The sequence below is a fragment of the Bos taurus genome, chromosome 5, assembly GCF_002263795.3.
Source record: "Bos taurus isolate L1 Dominette 01449 registration number 42190680 breed Hereford chromosome 5, ARS-UCD2.0, whole genome shotgun sequence".
Taxonomy (NCBI): Eukaryota; Metazoa; Chordata; class Mammalia; order Artiodactyla; family Bovidae; genus Bos; species Bos taurus.
This window is the reverse complement of record NC_037332.1, coordinates 64,799,829-64,822,721: the sequence shown is the minus strand read 5'-3', so window position 1 is coordinate 64,822,721 and position 22,893 is coordinate 64,799,829. Positions and strand designations below refer to the sequence as shown.

Below are 22,893 nucleotides of genomic sequence, written 5' to 3'. Positions count from 1 at the left end.
ATACTTTAAGATTCACAATGTCTTAAAAAAAAAAAAACAACAAGAACACAAGTCATGAGATTTTTTTTTAATGTGTGGTTATTAAATTTTTTTCCATTGGCATTTCCTGGCTTTGTAAAGATACCGTTTTTAAAACAGAGCATACACGACAGCATGGGGTACCCACAGTACGCTCTGTAATGGGGCCAAGATCATTAAGCTGCTCCCAAGACAGCATGCTTCTTACGAAGAGCTCTTCACGCAGCTACTCCATTCTAAAGAATAGACAGACACTTTGGTCATTCTATAATAAGGAGTCTAATGATGGCACCTCTTTCAACCCTGCAAGTGCTATTTAGAGAACTGTGTACCTAATCCAAGCTTTGCTCAATAGCCATGGTTCCCTTTTCACAACTAGAAACAAGGTCAGTGTTGTTCTGCATTAAAAATCCTAAAGTCTACTGACCATAACTGCCCCTTCTCTGGAAAGAACATGAGCTTTGGATTTAGACAAGCCTGAGTTCAAACACTAGTCCTCCCACTTACTATTCGACTGGATTCTGTAACTTGTTCAAGCTTTAATTTAAGTGGGAATAATACAATGTACCAGAGAGGACTGTTGCAAGGAATGAAGACAAGGTGGCCACCAGTAAGTCCATAGTGCTTACTGTGTGCCAAGCACTAAGGGCTTTGCATAGATCATCTATAACTACCTCCCTTTCACTGATATGGAAATTAGGGCAAAAAGAGTTTAGGACTAAACAAAATAATACAGGTAGTTGCCTTACTTGATGTCTAATGGCTATCAGTTCCTTCCTCTCCCTCATCTTCCCCTTTGCAACAGCATGGCCATATGAATTAAAAATACAATGGTAAATCAGGGTTCAAGAAAGTGGATTGAGAATGACTCACTGGATGTCACTGAGAAATGACTCAGTCTCCTCACCCACAGAGCAAGAGCATCACCAATAAGAACAGCTTTATGACTGCACAGGGACACTGCAGGCATAACGGTCTTCCCTGGTAGCTCAGCTGTAAAGAATCTGCCTGCGATGCAGGAAACCTAGGTTCCATTCCTGGGTTGGGAAGATCCACTGGAGAAGGGATAGGCTACCCACTCCAGTCTTCTTGGGCTTCCCTGGTGGCTCAGCTGGTAAAGAATCCTCCGACAATGTGGAAGATCTGGGTTCAGTCCCTGGGTTGGGAAGATCCCCTGGAGAAGGGAAAGGCTACCCACTCCAGTATTCTGGCCTGGAGAATTCCATGGGCTGTATAGTCCATGGGGTTGCAAAGAGTCCGACATGACTAAGTGACTTCCACTTCACTTCACAGCATAACAATCACCCAATAATCCTTAAAGCCCCCCAGTTCTCCTTCCAAACACTTTGCTATTTGCTCTCTTTCCCTCCCAAGTAGATTAGAATCTAATGGATTATATCACAATCAAGTCTGCCGGGTATGAATGCCACTTAAGAGTCCCCAGAGTCTGTATAGTGTTGGTCTTCTATATCCATGGGTTTCCCATCTGAGAATTCAAAGAACCCGTCTGCAATGGACAGCTTCATTTCAGTCACTGCTGGCATTCCCATGCCTCACCCTCAGATATCCAGAACCGCACAAAGGTTCCAGAGGTTTTATAAACGGCAGAACATCTACTGGGATGACTCAGGTCTCCATGCCATACTGGCTACTGCTGAGCTGCCCCCTTTGCGAGTCTACAGTGGAATTCAGTCACTAAGGCGTTAACAAAACTGACTGAGCAAGGGGGCAGCAGAAGATGAGATAGATAACATCATCGACTCAGTGGACATGAGTCTGAGCCAACTCCAGGAGAGAGAGGAAAGGACAGACGAGCCTGGGGTGCTGCAGTCCATGGGGTTGCAAAGAGTTGGACATGACTTAGCAACTGAACAGCAAGACCCGCACTCCACACTCTGCTCAAGGTACCAGGTATATGACAAAGAAACGGGACAATGAGACTCCTGCTTTCCCAGAGCCTCCGAATTCCCTGATCACTGAAGGATCTGTTCCTCCTCAGGCTGGAGAGTCTCAGTCATGGTTGGCAGTTCAGGTGGCCCACGCAGTCGCCCAAGGCACCCAACACAGCATTCTCTCTCCTCCCACCTGCCTGCAAGACGCCATGCTGCTTCTGCAGGATCTCATCTCCTCTCTCTGCCTCCTCCCCCCCTTCCTCTCTCCTTCCCTCTCCACCTACCTAAGCATCAAGCACTTAGAATCTCAGGCTTTCAGATACCAAAAGGCAGGAAATTTAGGTAACACAGAACTGTTGAAACAAGGGACTTGGCTGCTATGTTGGGATGGGGAATGAATGGCGAGAATAAAAAGGGAGGGAAAAATAACATCAATGAAAAAATACACACTCAAAACAAATATCCCTTTACATTAGACCACCAAATATAAATGCTTTCCTACTACAAAGTAACTAGGTTGCTTTCATTTTGAATAAGACAAAATTTTTCCTGACTTGAACTGTGCACCAAAAAGGTTCACCACTGCTTTAAAGTATTCTGCCTAGCACAGTGGCTGGCATATGACAGGTGAGATGGATACAAGAAAGGATGGATAAAATAAGTCTTTCCTTCCTTATAAGCCATACATCTGATATGAGGGAAGTTGAAAAACAACTTATGGATGGTTAGCCACTCTGAGACATCTTGTTTTGAACAGATGAAGCTATACTTAGGGCATAAGCGACAGGAAAATTTGTAAATGTATGTTACAACACAGAAGCATGGTGAAGGAATTCTTGCATCAAGATGTAACACAAGAATAAAACTGTAAAAATCCAAAGTAGTTCACTTTTTCCTAATCATTAGTATTTCACTTTTTATTTAGCACAACAAGGGCTGACACACAAGGAAATACTGACTCTATCATATATTAATCGTATAGCCTCGGGATGTATATGCACTTTTAAAATGAAGACAATAGTATCTACTATTACTTATGGCCATTTTAATAATGATAAGAGAGAGTCAAGGGAGCGCACTTACCATAATGGCTGCTAAGACACTGAAGAAATATTTGAAACCTGTGTGTATGCACACACACACACACACACACACACACACACACACACACACAGAGTGTTCTAGCCCAATCTTGAAGATCATACAAATCATACAAAAATGTCCACAAAATCCTAAGAAACAGTGAAATATTTCCATTATCCTGTTAATCCCAATTAATATGTTTGTAGTAGACAATGAGTTTTACTGATGTTCAAATCCTATATTTTTTTTTACATTTTTTATATGTCAGTCTCTCAAAGATTTCTATAAATAATCATCTAAGGCACAGTCCCTTGAATAACCACACTATGTGATTTTAGACTCAGAAATTTCAATGACCTGGTTAGACATCTGAATTGTATTTGGAATCTCTAGTTAGAGACTGAAGGTAGATAAATGGCCGAAATCATTCTCACCAGAGATGCCCCAGACTGTGTGGGTAGCTTCCCAGACCTACTTAGCATAAAACTTTGCTTTTTAAACAAGAAAATAAACAGATTAAATTCTCAAACATTGGAAGATTCTTAAACCTATAAAAATTGTGTTAAAATGAAATAATATTTCCTTTTTCTTACTTTTAAATTTAAATATTAAACTCACAAACTTATACTCTTCTGTTCACAGAGGGATCACCATTCTAAACTATAAAACAGTTAACACCATAAAGAAGTGAATTTTTACTAAGATGTGCTAACAAAAAATACTATAAAAATTGTTTTATGAACACTTAGTTCACTTTGACAGAAGCTCATTCAGCCCTAAAAAAGTTCAAGTTCATTGCCTGCACTTGCACAGAAGCCAACATTCATCATTTATTAGAAAATAATCCTTTCAGCAACGTGTAATCTATCATCTTTCAATCAAACGAAGTAATTACATAATTTTATAACTTTCCGTGAAAAGTTAATTTCCCTCCAATGTCTACTAATTTGATTTTTATTCTCCTGGGGAAATTTTTTCTCTTTTATTCAGCAACCGAGTATGAAGGGATTCCCCCCTCCAGAACAAATACTTGGTCCTTTTAAGTTTTCATTAAAAGTATTTCTCTTGGAAGTAGCCTTATTTTCAATTCCAGGTTCCTTCCCACCTCGGTGTTTACTGAACACATTTCTGAAAGAATTAAAGGAAGGTGGAGACCCTCCTTTCTAAGTTGGTCTCCACTATTTATCTTATTGACATTGGCACTGACCTTCTTCCATCCTAAACTGTCCTATTTGTGAAGTGGATATATTAATTATCTCGTAAGATGGGGGGGGGTAATTTAATGACAAAAGAAGATAAATAGAATTAAAATGCTTAAAACTGTTCATAAGAAAATAGAGAAATAGAAATATAATTTAGAAATCTATATTTCATTGCAGAAAAATGCAATGTCACAAAACTCAAAGTAGCAAAAATTGCAGAACTGAACCCTTCAAATCCAATATTAAATAACACTATTTGATATTGAAAGAGGAGCATAATTACCAAGAATAAGAGCTCTGTTAGTGAAACACAAATGTTAATAAGTTAGTTTGTGATACCACATCCCCCACCCTCAATGCTAAACCTGTAACATGAGCAAATGTATTGATTATGAGAAAGTTCTTGGTGAAAACTATGTAACACAAAATAGAGGAAGAAGAGTAAACCCTGATTAATCAAAATGCTTAGAAAAGAGGAATTTACTTCTTGGTCACAGCACTGCATCAATGACTTCATATACCCATTTTGAAGAATAAATTCCTGATTCTGGTTTACTGCATCAACACGCTTCCTACTACTGATACTTGAGTGAAGGAATATTATTCTGGTGTCTTAAAGATTTTTCTTTGATTATGATTAATCAAGGAATCTAAAAAATTATAAGGCCCAGTGATTTACTAAATAGTATAGCATACTAGAAGGCAATGGCACCCCACCCCAGTACTCTTGCCTAGAAAATCCCATGGATGGAGGAGCCTGGTGGGTTGCTGTCCATGGGGTCGCGAAGAGTTGGACACGACTGAGCGACTTCACTTTCACTTTTCACTTTGGTGCATTGGAGAAGGAAATGGCAACCCACTCCAGTGTTCTTGCCTGGAGAATCCCAGGGATGGGGGAGCCTGGTGGGCTGCTGTCTATGGGGTCGCACAGAGTCAGGGACATGACTGGAGCGACTTAGCAGCAGCAGCAGCGGCAGCATAGCATACTAAGATTTTATAACCCCTCTATGGTTTCCCACCAGGCATCATCAACAACCCCAGTACTATGTGGCTCAGTTTCACAAATCGAACTGGCATTTTACTAACCATCTCTCTGGTCTCAAAATTATTTTACACAGTATCTCCTTTAAGACATCATTTTATTTTAAAGCTTGGCATCTAAGGTTTCTAGTTTTATTACCCCTCCCAAGTATTATAATAGTTTCTCCTTTCATGGTGAATTTAAAATTGGAGTGAAACTTACTTTCTTGTATTGCATTAAGAATCTCTGAAAAGTCCACATCACTCCTTGGCCCGTCAGGTAGTATTTGCATATCCAGCTGGTAGCTTTGCAAATCCACACCTCCTTCTAGAGAAACGAAAGATATTCTTGGAGTTTGCACTGGTTATCAGACAGCCCAGCATCAGGGTCCCAAGGAGAAGTAATGTCAAAATCTAAATGAACAGCCAACAGCCAGCTGGTTTGCCAATGGATCCTCCCACTTGGACAAATGACTTTTTAAAAATGAGCAACATTATCAGCCATTTGCCTCTTATGGGACCAAAAAAGTTTAATTGTATTTCCAAGGCAAAAATACGGCAATTACTTTATTAAAATACCACCTACTTCATAGAATTTATGGATGATTTCATAGGTGGGGAATATAGCATGCTGACCTCCACCCAAGGACACTTTAAATTATTCTCAGCTTCTAACATGGTTAAAACAGAACATTACACACTAACACTTTGTGAGACCATTTTCCTTAAAATGATAGTAATTTATCCAAAAGACAGGATTCAATATTCCTAATATCACAGATAAAAGGTATCAATTTTTTCACAGTTGGACTTCCCCTGCTATTATCATTTCCTTTTCAATTATACCAGAATATTATAATTTGTTCTGTGAAGTAGTTAAGGCTCTTGAACTTGGTTTTCCAGATGTATTTTTGGTGTGTTCTAAAGAAAGAAATTTTTTTATGTTGCTCTGCACACCCATAGATCCCTGAAGGAAGTCAAAGAAACTAAGATATCAAAAAGTAGCTTTATTGTTAACAATAAACCTCTAAATGCTTCTTAAAATAAACGGTAAGAATTGGATGAGTCTGGAAGGGCTAAACATCAGTGCTAAAATAAACAGAGAGCCTGATAAATAGAATGGGGCACACTCTAGCTTCCAAAATTTTTGTAGAAATAATTCTTTCATAAGCCCAGTAATTATTCTCAGCTTTGAATGAAAACTTTAATTATATCCCTAAAACTCAAGAAGAATAAGACATAGTTACTATCTTATAACAACATTCATTCTGGGAGGGAAATGGTCACAAGTAATTATAACGGGCTTCCCTGGTGGCTCAGATGGTAAAGAAAAGGCCTGGAATGCAGGAGACCCAGGTTCAGTCCCTGGGTTGGGAAGATCCCTGGAGAAGGAAATGGCAACCCACTCCAGTATTTGTGCCTGGAGAATTCCATAGACAGAGGGGCCTGATGGGCTACAGTCCACGGGGTTGCAAAGAGTCAGACATGACTGAGCAGCTAACTATAATAGAAAGGTGAGTTTTAGGAGGGCAGGGACTTTTGTCTGCATGCTATAATCCATCACTTAGAACAGTGTCTATTACAACTAATGTAGATGGAACGAATTAACAAGGTTATGCAGTACTTATGAAACAAAGGCAGCAGAGCTACACAACACATAAAGCTATTAAGCTCAGATTCTGCAGGCAGACAAACCAGCATTCACATTCTTATTTAGGAAACCCTGAATCTCTCTAGATCTTAGTTTCCTCATTGATGAAACAGGGGTGATAGTAACAGTTGCATGGAACAGCAATGAAGACTAAGTGAGCACTCAGTAAATGGAAGCCATTACTCTTTTCTTTTTAGAATTTTATTTATGTGTTTATTTTTGGCCGTGCTGGGTCTTCAATGCTATGTGGACTTTCCTTCATGGGCCATTACTCTTACCATCCATTATGTTTATTAAAGCAACTACAGGTTTATTAAACTATAGATTTATTAAAGCAACTACAGGTAGTTCTTTTAGGTTTCTACAGAAACTATCTAGCTATTGAGGAATGAGAAGGAATCCATAAGTCAATTATTTGGGACCAGCATGCATTTAAGTGATAATCCAGCAATGCAGACATAGCGGTGAATTTTTAAGTGCGTGCGAGCACTTGCCTCATTACAAAGTCTGAAGCTACCTGTGAGATTAAGCTTCTCAATAGAAAAAACAAAGATGTATTCCTGCTGGTCTAGAATTTGAATGCACTATATGCTTTCTTCCCTCTCATGGTCAGCTACCTTGAATAGGGAGGGAAAAGTTCTGATGCTTTTCAGCCTCTGCTTAGGCTAATCACTGTGCTCAGTAACGAGAGACCCAAAGACCTCACAGTGACACTGACAGGAAAAAAAAAAAAAAAGAATATGCAGTACTACTTTTCAGCCAGACTCTGTGCCACTTACTTTATTATCTCATTTAGTTTTCACTCTAACCTTGAAAAGGAGATGCAGTAAGAAATAATAATTTACCCAAAAATGTTACTAAGTTATAAAGACATAATACCAACGCATGCTCTTAACTAGTCTTTAAAACTACTCATATCCAAGCAGTCATAAATACAGGCTGCTAGAAATGAGAACATTTAACACTCTTTACTGGATTCCAATAGTTCAGGATATACCAATATTCAGGACTTTGGACCAGGACCAAAGTCATTACATAACCTAGGAGGCAAATGACTTCTAAAAGTAAACTGATAAACAGAAGCCAGTTTATTTACCTGGTATCTGTCATAGAAGTTCATAAACTCATCATGCAGTAGTTGTGACTATTAAATAACTATAATTTTTCATAACTAAAATTCCATAATTTTGAATAAATTTTTGTTAGAGGACAGGTAGGAGCATCAGTTCAGTTCAGCTCAGTCACTCAGTCGTGTCCGACTCTTTGCAACCCCATGAATCGCAGCACGCCAGGCCTCCCTGTCCATCACCAACTCCGAGAGTTCACTCAGACTCACGTCCATCAAGTCAGTGATGCCATCCAGCCATCTCTTCCTCTGTCGTCCCCTTCTCCTGCCCCCAATCCCTCCCAGCATCAGAGTCTTTTCCAATGAGTCAACTCTTCGCATGAGGTGGCCAAAGTACTGGAGTTTCAGCTTTAGCATCATTCCCTCCAAAGAAATCCCAGGCTGATCTCCTTCAGAATGGACTGGTTGGATCTCCTTGCAGTCCAAGGGACTCTCAAGAGTCTTCTCCAATACCACGGTTCAAAAGCATCATTCTTTGGCGCTCAGCCTTCTTCACAGTCCAACTCTCACATCCACACATGACCACAGGAAAAACCATAGCCTTGACTAGAGGAACCTTTGTTGGCAAAGTAATGTCTCTGCTTTTCAATATGCTATCTAGGTTGGTCATAACTTTCCTTTCAAGGAGTAAGCGTCTTTTAATTTCATGGCTGCAGTCACCATCTGTAGTGATTTTGGAGGCCCAAAAAATAAAGTCTGACACTGTTTCCACTCTTTCCCCATCTGTTTCCCATGAAGTGATGGGACCAGATGCCATGATCTTCGTTTTCTGAATGTTGAGCTTTAAGTCAACTTTTTCACTCTCCTCTTTCACTTTCATCAAGAGGCTTTTGAGTTCCTCTTCACTTTCTTCCATAAGGGTGGTGTCATCTGCATATCTGAGGTTATTGATATTTCTCCCAGCAATCTTGATTCCAGCTTGTGTTTCTTCCAGTCCAGTGTTTCTCATGATGTACTCTGCATAGAAGTTAAATAAGCAGGGTGACAATATACAGCCTTGACGTACTCCTTTTCCTATTTGGAACCAGTCTGTTGTTCCACGTCCAGTTCTAACTGTTGCTTCCTGACCTGAATACAGATTTCTCAAGAGGCAGGTCAGGTGGTCTGGTATTCCCATCCCTTTCAGAATTTCCCACAGTTGATTGTGATCCACACAGTCAAAGGCTTTGGCCTAGTCAATAAAGCAGAAATAGATGTTTTTCTGGAACTCTCTTGCTTTTTCTAGGATCCAGCGGATGTTGGCAATTTGATCTCTGGTTCCTCTGCCTTTTCTAAAACCAGCTTGACCATGTGCAAGTTCACAGTTCACGTATTGCTGAAGCCTGGCTTGGAGAATTTTGAGCATTACTTTACTAGCATGTGAGATGAGTGCAATTGTGCGGTAGTTTGAGCATTCTTTGGCATTGCCTTTCTTTGGTAGGAGCATAGGAAGTCACAAAAGAAGCAACATAAAAAGGCATTCGGGTCAAAGTCTGTCTTTAAAGAATGTTAAAGACATGGAAAAGAAAAAAATGAAAAAAGTAGATACAAGCATACAGATAAATATATAGATGTCTCAAGTATACTAAAAACCACACTTTTTTATCTGATTAGAAAAAGGAAGAAATATTCCATTGGGTACAAAAGCTCTCTGAGCTGTGAAATGATGGGTATTTTTTGTTTTATTCATTATCTTTCCAATGTTTTTCACAATAAGCAACATATTTTAGTTTTAAAGTTATTTAAAAATTCAAATTGTGGCAGTAGAGGATATTCAGCATTTAAAATTCAGAATTCAAGACAAACTATGGATGTTAAACCATTAAGGGACTAATTTAATAAGAGATTTTCTAAATTACTATAATTCTTAACCTGTGTAAGTCAAATAGATCTAAATTACAAGATGTAACACTCTCTTCATAGTAAACAGGATTGCATTTAGAATCCCTAAAATACAAGGCCTTTTTATTCCTTTGCTCTCAAAGGAATACAAAGTACACTTTCATAAAATATAATACTGTGGAATTTCTGGCAGTAAGTCACTCACTAAAGTCTAAGATTATGAAATAGGGAATGCTGTAAAATAAGAACTTCTGTAACCTTTCCTAAATGGAGAGTGATCACTGTACAAGGATATCTTCAAATGAATCCTTCAAGGTGACAATCTTCATCTTCAGCACATACTGCCTAAGTGAAACAGACTGAATAACTTCAATATACAGGAAGTTGTGTGTCTACTTTGGACTTCTGATATTTAATTATTTATTGCTAGTCCTGTAGCACTGGTGGATTTCTAAAAGTTGAGAACTGGACTCCTTCCTATGGTCACAGATGTCTCTGAGTCAAAACACAAAACTGAAAAAACTAGGCAAGAGGGTGAAGGTGTCATGATTCCAAACTGAAGGGCCTCAGTAACTGACATGTAACTAAGTCAATCCCAAGAAAAGTAAACAAGTTACCTTCTAGAGGGAAGCTAAAAACATACCTGAAGTTGTGGAGAACCTACTAAACAATTTCTAGAAATCAAAAGTAGCTACAAAGTTCATGTGATCTCCAAATTTGCCTTTATCTTTTCTCACACTGAATTGACAGGAGTGATTATATTCAAATCTTAACTGTGATCTGTAGTATGAATGAAGTGGGAAGCAATTTCAATAAAAAGCAACCTTGATAACACATTTAATAAAACATCTTCAGCTGAGGAAACATCTTAAAAACTCATTTTAGATTTGTACCTAGCTTACGGGGAATTTAGCTAAATTCTTATACGCTAAAGGAACTCCCCCCTCAAAGCTTCCAATATGAGCTTCTCAATTAGCAAGTATGTTGATGCTTCTCCCATCCCATCCCTGTCTATAGAAATTCCTTCCACTTTTAGGACCCATCCTAAATGTTCTATGTTTCAAGCCATTTCCTGATCCTAACAAGTAAATACCATTTCCTACTCACTAAACCCATGCAGTTATCTATATTTTATCTTTCTTACAGTACATATTTTCCATAAAAAATTAGGTAAAGTATGTAGCATTGTGTGGATACAGACAAATCTGAGTTCCTAGTTCTCCCTGTCTAGGTTTCCTCCTCATTTCCAGCACCTCTGACTACGCTGTGACATGATGAAGGCTTGGCACCAAACTGCATCCTCCTTTTCATTTCCTGCAGACCTCAAGACAAGGCCTTGAACGTATTCGTTGCTCAGTTAATGCTCTTTTACTACAATTTCACGTGACTAGCAACAGCAGTAGATATAGACTAAGAACATGTCCCAGTTTTCCTCTCTTGTCCACAACTTTAACACCTCTTGATAGTCATCTATAGATGACTATGAAAGGCATATTCTAAATCATACATTTGCTCTTTTCAGTAAAATCTTTTAAAATTTTTGTCAAATAATAAGGAAAACCTTCAAATACCAAACGGCTTAGAATGAAAATCAACAATAGACAACTCTATCCCCTTTTCAATCCCAATCCCATTCCCCCAGTCCAATCACATTTAAGAGTTTCTGTTTTTACTTCCTTTGGACCTCTCCATGGGTGTACTTGTTGTTTCTTGATCAATTTTATACAGTTGACTCTAGAACTGCACAAGTACGCTTATATGGCAATATTTTTTAAGAGTAAATACTATAATACTTAACAATGGTTAAATGGGATATAAGTTTGAATCCATAGATGTGGAGGAATCTCAGATTGGGAGATACAGTTATAAATTAATTATACACAGATTAACCACCACCACAACCACATTATTTAAGGGTCAACTGTTCATTACATAGTTTTCTGCTATGATACAAGACAATATAACTTATATTACTGCTGCTACCCCTTGCCCCTCACCCACCTGTTTACCAGTTATTCTACTTTACCACCTTTGTTCAGTGGCTTTAAATCAATTACTTAAAATTCAACTTCTTTGTTCAATCAAATAGAGGTGATCTTATATTTGTAACAAACACAAGGTGATATAAAAAAGCATATTATTCTGGAGGATTCTAACACTGGAAACTCTAGATTTACATGTGGGATATTCCACTGGTTCTAGAAAAACTTTCCATCTGTTTTTCTTCATTTATAGTGCTTACCAAACTCTATTTAGTGTACCATAAGCTAAAACACCTTCAAAACAGAAAATGCTTCATTCATGCTATTGTAAAAAGACACACAAATCCCACTCTTTGATTATTAGTGTTGCTTAACTATAAATCTAGTGATACTGCAAGATCATTCTTTTACAGAAGAAAGCTAGGCTTTGTGTTAGTAGGAAAACACAGATTGATTCATCCACATTTGTCACTATAAAAGCTAAACATGTTTCCTCTAATGATTAACATGGAGTAGTTTTAAGGACCCAATTCTGGACTAAATCATGAATGGAGAACATTTAGCTAACAGCAGGTGGATGTTTCTCAGGTCTAAAATGGAAATAATAATCCCATTGCTTCAGTTAGTAATGGCTGACCTTCAGCAAAATTACCTCTATGTTTCCCAGGATTGGCAAGACAGTGATCTCCTAAGTTATAAAGAATGCCTGTGCTAAGAGGGCCTAGAAACCAGAGCTGCAAAGCTCGAAATGGCAGGAATGATTTGTGCAGAAGTCTAGGCAGGGCTCCATGGGGGTCTTCCAATCTCCTAGAGGCTGAGGTCTGTTGCTATGACAACAGGGACTCTTGCAGAGAAAGGCAAGAGAGAAACTCAGGATTAGGAGGGGTTATAGAATAGAATAGAAACCATGCTGCTTTCAAAATCACTATAATGTTGCTTACTCTCTTAACTTGCACAATACATATACAGAAGGGCCTGAGATGAATGTATGAAGCAGAATGGCCTCGCAAGACAACAAACCTCATGAGAGCCAGGGCTCTGTCCACCTTGGATATCAGTCTCTAATCTCTAACTCTGGGAATTAAGTAAGCACAGTAGAAGCTTACTATTAACTGTCTATCTACCACAACTACGATCTTAGGTTGGGGTAGGGCTGACGTCATTGGTTATAGTTGTATGATCTTGAGTTAGTAGTTATTTAAATCTCTCCTAAATATAAAACTATTTGAAATAGCCTTGTGCAGAAGATGCAGTTCTAAATTCTATTAAAATACAATACTCTTCCCAGAAATAATTTTCTTTGTGTAGCTTTTTTTCATTCACTTTGTATGTTTAAGTGGTTGTGAAAAGATTCTTTAGAAAATTCCCTCTAAATGTATTAATGCTCCTGCTCAGTGGTATCTGACTCTTTGCCACCCCATGGGCTATAGCCTACCAGGCTCCTCTGTCCATGGAATTTTCCAGGTAAGAACACTGGTGTGGGTTTCTATTTCCTACTCCAGGGGATCTTCCCAACCCAGGGATTGAAGCCATGTCTCTTGTGTCTCCTGCGTTGGCAGGCAGATTGGCAGGCAGATTCTTTATACCATTATGCCACCTGGGAAGCAATAAATGCATTATATAGGTCAAAATATGTGCATATGTACCTCAGGAAAGGGGAAAAAGTATACACTGATGGAGAAGAATTTGGCATATATTTTTAGAAAACAATTTTGTTACTCAGCAAATGATAGCAAGAAGCACAAATCCCAAAGCCCACATTTCAAGGCTCAAAATAGCTTGTTTTCCTAAGCACCCCTCTATTTACTAAACTCACATCACACATTTAAAAAATACTTTAAGAGGATGTGATTCAAATGAAGGATGATTAGTGTTATTTCTAAACCACCATTTAGAAAGACACCACATTTACCTTCAAGGCAGTGAGAATTAAAAGAGTTTCAAAGTAGCTGGTTTTTCTCCCACATATTCTCAAAACCACATGGAAGATCTTATCTTTCAGTCACACCAAAAATCCATCTCACAAACAGAAAAATAATTATGTATTTTCACCTCAGCTTGAGATCTATTCAAGAAGAACATTCAGATTCCTCAGGCTCAATAAAGAAGTTTCAGGCATAATTCTCAATAAAATGTTTGTTTCCAGATAAGGTGATGAGAAAACACTAAATTTCACATTCAACTATTTTCATCCTCAAGAAAAAACCATTGGCTCAGTGGGGAAAAAAACACTCCTAAGAAACTGAAGACAAAGGTTTTAGCTAAAGTCCATCGATGACTAATTTGTACTTGTTGGTCAAGTAACTTCATTTCCTGAGCCCAGTGAAATAGGGCTAATTCTGCCTCCCAGACTGCTGTGGGAACTCAAACAATGGAGCATTACCTAACAGAATGTGGTGGTATCATGATTATTATTGTGGTCAAGATTAACCAGATGATTATCCTTTCCTAATTTTTTTTCCTAAAGAATGAATTGAATTTTGACTTTCATTTTGGCAGAATAAGAAATAAGTCAACGAAGAGATAAATCTTTCTTGTCTGGCTTTTTTCAAATCTCTCCTTAACTTCTTTTCTTTTCGTCTTTTCTCCACAGCCTCTGGTACTGAAGTTAAACAGAATATGAAAGGTACTTGCTGAGTTGATTCTGTTCCCTAACTTGAGATCAGGTCTTGATATGAGAGCCAGAAAGTAATCTTTAAAACTCAGGGAAACAGGAAGGAGTTTAATAATATTGGAACTAGAAAACGGGAAGAGGAAATGAGAAAGGTCCTAGCAACTACACTCCAATAAAAATTGAATTTAAGAAAAAAGAAAGGTCTAATGTGAAAGTGAAGTCACTCATTTGTGCCCGACTCTTTGCAACCCCATGGACTGTAGCCTAACAGGCTCCTCCGACCATGGGATTTTCCAGGCAAGAATACTGGAGTGGGTTGCCATTGCCTTCTCCAGGAGATCTTCCCGACCCAGGGATTGAACCTGGGTCTTCCGCGTTGTAGGCAGATGCTTTACCATCTGAGCCACCAGGGAAGCAACTACACTTCAATAAAAATTGAATTTAAGAAAAAAGAAAGGTCTAATGTAGAGTATAACAAGAAATATGCTAGAAAGTGGACCATCACTGACATATTCAATAGAAAGAAACAATAACCCATTAAGGTGACTATGTGTGTTTTCAATGGAATACTATGGTCCCTTCCTTGCTACCCTAGGGTGTGAACGATTACAGGGCTTTAAATTTAAATATTCCAAAGCTTTGTAATACAAACTTGCTAGAAATACTGCTACCAAGTTGACTGAAGAAGGTAATGAATGAATCAAACCAGTGGAGTTGGAATCCTGCCTCTGACACTTACTGGCTGCATGCTTTGGGGCAAGTTATTTAAACCTTCCCTGTCCCTGCCTTAGATACCACAACCACAAAATAAGGATGACAGCATGAGGATATTAGAGGAATTAAATGGAATAATGAATGTAAATAGCTTAACAGTTTTTGAGGTTGGGAATATGGTAGCATGCTTAATGATAGCTGTAATTATATTATTGTCAAACATTTAATACCCTTTGCATACAGAAAGTATAATAGTTATTCTAGCTCACTGAAAACAACAAAATCCTAAAGTTCCTCTCCTGTGAAATCAACTTGTACCAGCATTTAAATACTATATCTATATAAGGGGGAAATGATCATGTATAAAGGGGGACAGAGCTGCTTAGGCTTTTCAGTTCAGTTCAGTCGCTCAGTCATGTCCGACTCTTTGTGACCCCATGAGCCGCAGCATGCCAGGCCTCCCTGTCTATCACTAACTCCTGGAGTCCACCCAAACCCATGCCCATTGGGTCAGTGATGCTAGAAATTATTTTGAGAAGTAATGAAACATATTATCAAAACATCATTTTACCAACTCTAGAAGAGAATAAGGGACAAATTCTGTGACTAATCGCGTTTCTTTAGGATTCTATAATGGGCCTATCAGATAAAGGAAAAGCAATAGAAGAAAGAAGCATTTTCGATTTCACAAAGCTTCTAATTAATTCTATTTCACATGGCACAGTCATTGTACTGGGATAATTTGACCCCACACTCACTAAGCGTTACAGTTTCAAACTCAAAAATTCATAATCAATGCTTCAATTGAGTCTTCTTGACCCTTAAATGATAGTTCCAAGCCTGGTGCCATTTAATACTTTAATGATTTGCCCATAAAAGGAAACAGTATTCACTAATTTTGAGCGGCTAAAAGATAAGGTCAAAATGAACTCAATACACAAGAGAAGTCTTTGAAACAATCAGAAGGAAAGACAAACCATATAAATACAAGGTGGAGGTGAACAGTTCCTGTGTCAGTGCAGCATAAAGGGAAACCATCTAAATGTTGTCCTGGCACAAGTTAACTGGGAAACTGTCCTATGGTTCAAGAACCAAGGAAGAAATGATTCTGGGACATACTTTCAGGCTTCTGAACTTTGTCTATGATGACGGCGACAACAAACATCACCACTTGCTCCTGGCACCTTACTGTGCCAAGGATCATATCAAGCATTCTACATGAACGGATTTATTTGACATAACAACGCTATATAGGGTTGCCAGATATAACACACAAAAATACAGGGAGGCCAGGTAATTTGAATTACAAATAAATTAATAATTTTTTTTTTATCATAAGTGTGCCCCATGCAATACTTCGGACATACATCAAAAGATATTTGTTGTTTATCTGAAATTTAACTGTGAGTCCTGTGTTTCATCTGGCAACCCTAACACTGTGAGATATGTATAAATATTCTCATTGTGCTGATGAGGAGACAGATTCAAAGAAATTAAGTTATTTGCCCAAGTCTGCAAAGCTATTAGGTAACATGTGAGTTTAAAACATCTAACAACAGAGCTTGCACTGATTACTAGTATAATGCACTCTTACTATGCTCTTTCCTATATCTGGATGGCCATCACCCCACCTTACAATAGAGGTCTTAGTTGATTTTCAAAGCCCAAAATCATATGGCCTTTTGATTACTTCTTAAATCTTTGTCCTTACTAAGAATGTTACCATAATTTTATTTACATCTTTATTCCACCCCTTAATACAATGAATTCTATTATAGCAGATTAAGCACAGGTCCCTGTATAATGGACATGCTTTCATATACACTTCCCTTTTGTAATGTCACTTCTATTTCATTTTGGGGAAGTGTCGTTCCCTTACTGTGTGGAGTCCGAGTGGGAGGAGAAATCAAGGGGTCCTATCTGCTGCTCAAGGGAGACGTCTCCTGTCCTATCCTTTTATCTTTCACCACTCTCTACCCAACCAAGGGAAAGGCACATGGCAAATAGGGATCTCTTCCAGGTCTTCAAAAACTGAGCCAAATGATGAAACTAAGAAAAGTGGTAAGGGTTCATTTATTCCAGAAAGTCAAATAGTTCTTTTATTGGTATCTGTTCCTTTTCCCAAGGCTAGTTCTCCAGGCTTTCCATCCATATCCTTGAAATTTAAATTTCTTCTTTGCTTGAATTAAATAATTGGTTTCAATTGTTTATAACCAAAGAGCCCTGACTGATGGTCCCTTTGGACATGACTGTGAGCTCCCTAAGGTCCATGAGTAATAGAGTTCTACACCATTTCAGCTCCAAAGAGCTACCCTTCAAATAAATATTTCTTAGGACATGGTAGGCACTCAGAAATGCTTGTAAACTCAAAGAGGGATAAATGAACTAAAATTGTTCAGGGCTGATGGCATGGAAGATCTGTAAGATTTTCTTGTTCTTTTCATGCTTAACAACCAGTCTGAGTGGGCTTTTAGAAAGCACTTTGGGAACCAAGATGATTAACTTTGTAAAAATTAGATGGATGACTTAATAGGCTTCACCATGACTAAAATGCACGTGCTGCTTCTAAGATCTATGACTCACTGCTAATAAGAAACTCAGCTTGAGAGCTCTTCTATAATCTCCCAAAGAGAACTATGGTGCATTAGTAAAAATGTACACTAAACATTAGAAGGATAGAATTGAAATCATATGTATCTCAATAATATGAATTTTAAACACATATATTTTCAAAATCAGGTTTCTAACTATAATTTACTATGATTTTTCTTAATTATAATTCTGTGCTAAAGAATGGCTTTATAGTTTCAACCAATAGCCAATGCCAGTAGGATTCAAGAATCTATGATAAAATTATGATAGATAAATGCAGTGATATGTTTTTAAGGTAAAAGTAGTGACAAGATATGCTGATATTACACCATTAAGAAATATCTTTATAACATTTCTTCAAATGTTTATTACATTAATATCAGTAGTGGATGTCAAAGACTATTTTCTGCCTCAATCAAACACAAACAGAACATTTTATACAATTCTGGGCAATGTATTTCCAAAGGTGCAGCAATTAAATAAGACTTTTTCTAAGAGCAGAATGGGTAGGATGGTAAAAGAATGTGAAAACCATGTTGTCAAAGGAAGCATCGAAAAAACTAGGAAATGCTTCAGTTTGAAAATTGCTCAAGATGAGTTTTCAACCAACTCAAAGGTCATCACTAAAAGAAATATAGATTTACTCTGTATAATTTCAGAATGAAAACCTATATCCAGTGAGTGGATTAGATTCCAAGTTCTGGGCAAGGGGGAGAGAAGATCTGACCAGAGGGATCCAGAAAGGCTTTTAGGAGGAGGCAGAATAGAATTTAGGTTACATTTTGAGGAATGAGAAGGGCTTAAGAGAGATTTATGGAGGTAGGGGCATTCCAAAAAGAGGGAGGAGCTTGGACAACGGCAGAAAAACGGGAGAGTAAAAGCCTACTTGAGAAATAGTGCAGAGCTAAGGATAAAGTAGAACAAGGCAGGTTATGGAGTATATAAAAGATATTCCAAGAAAAACAGGGAGAGGTGAGTTTGTAGAGGCTTCAAACAATTGGGCTCACAACACTGTCCTTTGTTCTAGATAAGCATAAAGATTTTTAAGCAGAGGAGGATTAAAAAGTGAACTTCAGGGTGGAGAACTTCAGGGTGGAGAACTTCAGGGTGGTCTGGAAAAATAAGAGAGCCATTGAAGGTCCCAACTTTCAAAACCTTTCCACTGGGCCTTCCAGAATTCTATTCCCACCTGTCTTTTCTCAGATTGCTCCCTTTATCTCCTTGCTCTAAGGAAAGGCTGGCTCCTCCCAGAGGTCATGGCTTCCCATAGGCTCCTTCCTATGGAACTATTTTTCTCCCACAGCCCTGACACCAAAGAATCTGGAGAAGGGAAGTATCTTCCTTGAGTCCTCAATGCCACCTTTAGACTACTGTTCTTCCCTCTTCCCTAAACATCCCCAGTCTTGACTCTGAGGTTGTTCTATTATATCACCTTTTCTCCACCATCACTGCACCTACTTGCCGCCTTCCAGATCATGTTTCTTCATTTCCTGATGAGGTTAACTCCTGGCTTTTTGTCACTCTCCCAAAACTATTCAATTTCAATGTCTATGCAGATGAGCTTTCTCAAACTCTTGCCTCTCATTCCCTGAGAATTATTTTCTCCACTGATCTTGCCCTCCATCATATTACACTAACTTCATACCCTAGCCTTGACCTCGCCATTACTAGTAACTGCAATGCCCTCCTTAATATCAGTGCCCTGCATTCTACTCTCTAATTACCCCCTCTTATCTTTTCAGCTCTTCTTCCCCTAACTTAACCTCAACACCGCTTCAACCCCTCTGGGACCTCCAACAAAGTGATCCTATCAACTATCCACTGAAACTCATGCCCCTGGGTGTCTTCACTCCCTTCTGTACCAAGCTTACATGATCAGTTGTTATCATTTTTGTCTCTAGTGCACCTCTGGTTCCCCTTCTCTTTTCCCAGTTCCTTGGCAAAATCACAATCCTGAACTAAAGACAACTCTACATATGTTTGGCTCTTCCCTGGTGGCTCAGATGGTAAAAGCCTCTGCCTACAATGCGGGAGACCCAGGTTTGATTCCTGGGTCAGGAAGATCCCCTGGAGAAGGAAATGGCAACCCACTCCAGTACTCTTACCTGGAAAATCCCATGGACGGAGGAGCCTGATAGGCTACAGTCCATGGGGTCGCAAAGAGTCAGACATGACTGAGCGACTTCACTCACTCACTCACATATGTTCTATGTTTTCACTCAAGTAGCTGACCAAGGTTAAAGGAAAACACACAACTATGGTAACTAGTCCTAGTTTAGTTTCAACTGTGAACCTCAACTAGCCTTTTAATGTGGGCTGGCAGCCATATTCCACTGTCTACACCATCATACCATCCTCTCAATCCATCTCACTCCTTTCTCAGTCTCAGTTATGAGCTTCCTTTCCAGATTCCAGATAAAACTGAACCCGGGGGAAAGTGAAAGTGAAAGTGGAGTCACTCCAGGCAAGAGTACTGGAGTGGGCTGCCATTTCCTTCTCCAGGGGATCTTCCCAACCCAGGGATCGAACCCAGGTCTCCTGCATTGCAGACAGGCACTTTACCATCTGAGCCACCAGGGAAGCCCTGAAACAGGGGAAAAGAACTTCTGAGACCCTCCTCACATTGCCAGCATCCACACACTCTCCCGTCCCATTTGTTATCACAGAAAAACTCTTCATGATTCTATTGTGCAAACAGCTCTCATTTCCCTCACTGCTGCTCACATCACAAATCCCCCCATCTCCCCAGTGCCACAAATGATCTGCAGGAGATTGCTATTTTGAAAAGAAACTCTTTCGACCTCACTTCTCCCCCAGCTGCTGCCCTATTTCTTCATGATCCTTCACAGCAAAACTACTTTTAAAAAGTTGTATATATTCTCAATATCTGATACATATGCTTCTGTTCTCTATGAAACCTACTTTAATCAGGGTTTAATCCCCACCACTTCACCAAAATTGCTCTTCTCAAAATCACCATCCATCTCCACTTGACTAAAATCAGAGGCCAATTCTCATTCCTCATCTTACTTGACTTTCAGAAACATTTAACCTAGATAATCACTCCTATCTTTGTGTAAGACTTTCTTAATTTCCAAGACACATAATTTCTGGTTTATCTAGTCTTGCTGGCCAGATTTCTTTTTCTTTCTCTGCCTTCTTTGCTGGTGGTTCATGTTGAGACCTTTTCTATTGGGGTGCAACAGATTTCAGCCCTTAATCCTCTCCCCCTTCTCCATCTGGTCATCTCTTTTCCTACCATGGCTTTAAACCCCAGTCTCTCAAACTCCAACAATGTTTATACCACCATCCATGTGGTCTCTTCAGTTGCCCACAGACTTTTTTTTTCCCCACAGACTTTTGATTTTGACCCCGTTTCTGCCTTCAAATCCTAAATTCTCCTTTCCCTTCAGCTTTCTCCATATCGGTTGATACCAATCCCATTTACTCAGGTCAAAAACCATAAAGTTGTACTTAGCTCTCCTTTCTCTCTTATTCCACATTTAATCTATCGAAATTCTGTTGGCCCAACTTTAAAATACATCCAGGATCCAAATTCTCACCACCACTTCCGCTGCCCTTAGTAAGAGCCGTCATGTCTTGACTGGATTATTAATGGCAGCCTCCTATCTGATCTTCCTCCATTTACCCTCTACCCCTGTGGTCTATTCTCAAATAACAGCCAAAGTGATCCTGTTAAAAAATATGTCCGCTTATAGGATTCTTCCGTTCACAACCCTTTAAGAGCTCCCATTTCACACAGGGGTCAAAGTCCTTACATGCTCTTCAAGGCCCTGCTCCATCTGACCTCACTGAGCTGATGTGTGCTTCTCACTCCAGGCTCAGGGGTCTAAGTGCTTTTTCCCAGACTGCCAGACTCACTCCTATTCCAGGGCCTGTCCACTGGCTACCCCTGGGCTGGAATGAACCTGCCTATCGACATGGCTCTCTTGCCTTCTAGCCCTTGATCACACATCTTCTCCACAATGTGCCCTACATCTTGCTGCTGCTGCTGCTAAGTCACTTCAGTAGTGTCTGACTCTATGTGACCCCATAGACGGCAGCCCACCAGACTTTCCCACCCCTGGGATTCTCCAGGTAAGAACACTGGAGTGGGTTGCCATTTCCTTCTCCAATGCATGAAAGTGAAAAGTGAAATCGAAGTCGCTCAGTCGTGCCCAACTCTTAGCGACCCCATGGACTGCAGCCTACCAGGCTCCTCCATCCATGGGATTTTCCAGGCAAGAGTACTGGAGTGGGGTGCCATTGCCTTCTCCGCCCTACACCTTGAGGACCACCTTATTACAACTGTAACATGCAACCCTCACCACCTGCTACCCCTCCTTTTTCTTTTATCCATAATATTTATCTTCTTCCTAAACACTTTACTATGCTTATATATCATCTATTTCCCCCGTATAGTATGTAAACTCTCTAAGAGCAGGGATCTTTGTTTCATTCACTGATGTATTCTAAGTACCTAAAGAGTGTCTGGCAACCAAACAGGCCCTCAATAAAACATTTGTTGAAAGGCTGATAGAGCAATTAGAAAGCGATTGTAATCAGTCAATTATACTTTTAAAAAGCCAGAAAAAATTTTTTAAGGAACTCTATAGTCATAGTCTGAAAACCAGCTAATGAAGGGTCAGTTCAGTCCTACCCTAAAAATTATTTATTGGAGATACAAAAATAAATATTCCAGAATCCATGACTTTAAAGATCTTACGGTGGCGAGACAGACCATTTCTAAGTATTCAAGATTATGGAACAAAATCAGGGTATCCTAGAGAGACCAGCATGAGCAAGGGTGGAGAGACATGACTCAGCATCATGTGTCTGGAGAGCTGAAAGGAAGTAAGTCTGATCAGATCTCAAGGTCTGGTTGATGTGCCAACTTGGCTAGAGTTCCCAGTTATTGGTGAAGACCAATCCAGATGCTGCTGTGAAGGTGATTTCAAGTCCATCATCAGTTACCTTTAAATAAGGGAGATTATCCCACAATGAGGGAGGGGTGCTCATCCAATCAGGCAAAAGGTCTTAAAAGCAGAGCTGAGGCTTCCCTAAAGAAGAAATTGTACCTGTGGACAGCATCCTCCGCTGTGCTCAAGGCTTTTAGTCTGCCCTTCAACAGCCTGTCCTATGGATTTCAGACCTGCTTAGACAGCCCTCAAAATCATG

At 39.3% G+C, this 22,893-nt stretch overlaps 1 protein-coding gene across 20 annotated transcripts in view; it reads right to left on the bottom strand.

Annotated features, from left to right (window-relative positions):
• Positions 1-22,893, bottom strand: part of ANO4 (anoctamin 4) — a 433,316-nt gene that overhangs the window by 196,713 nt on the left and 213,710 nt on the right. For 16 of the 20 annotated variants that reach the window (XR_009494400.1, XM_024991748.2, XM_024991754.1 and 13 more), the window contains one exon: positions 5,439-5,543. The exons of 3 other annotated variants lie outside the window; for them this stretch is intronic. Coding sequence is in view for 16 of the 17 variants with exons in the window: in XM_024991748.2 (XP_024847516.1) it covers positions 5,439-5,543 (105 nt within the window). In the remaining variant the exon portion in view is untranslated. Of the gene's footprint in view, positions 1-5,438; positions 5,544-13,230; positions 13,364-22,893 lie in introns of those variants that run through there. One more of the 20 variants, XM_024991750.2, reaches the window with a different exon arrangement.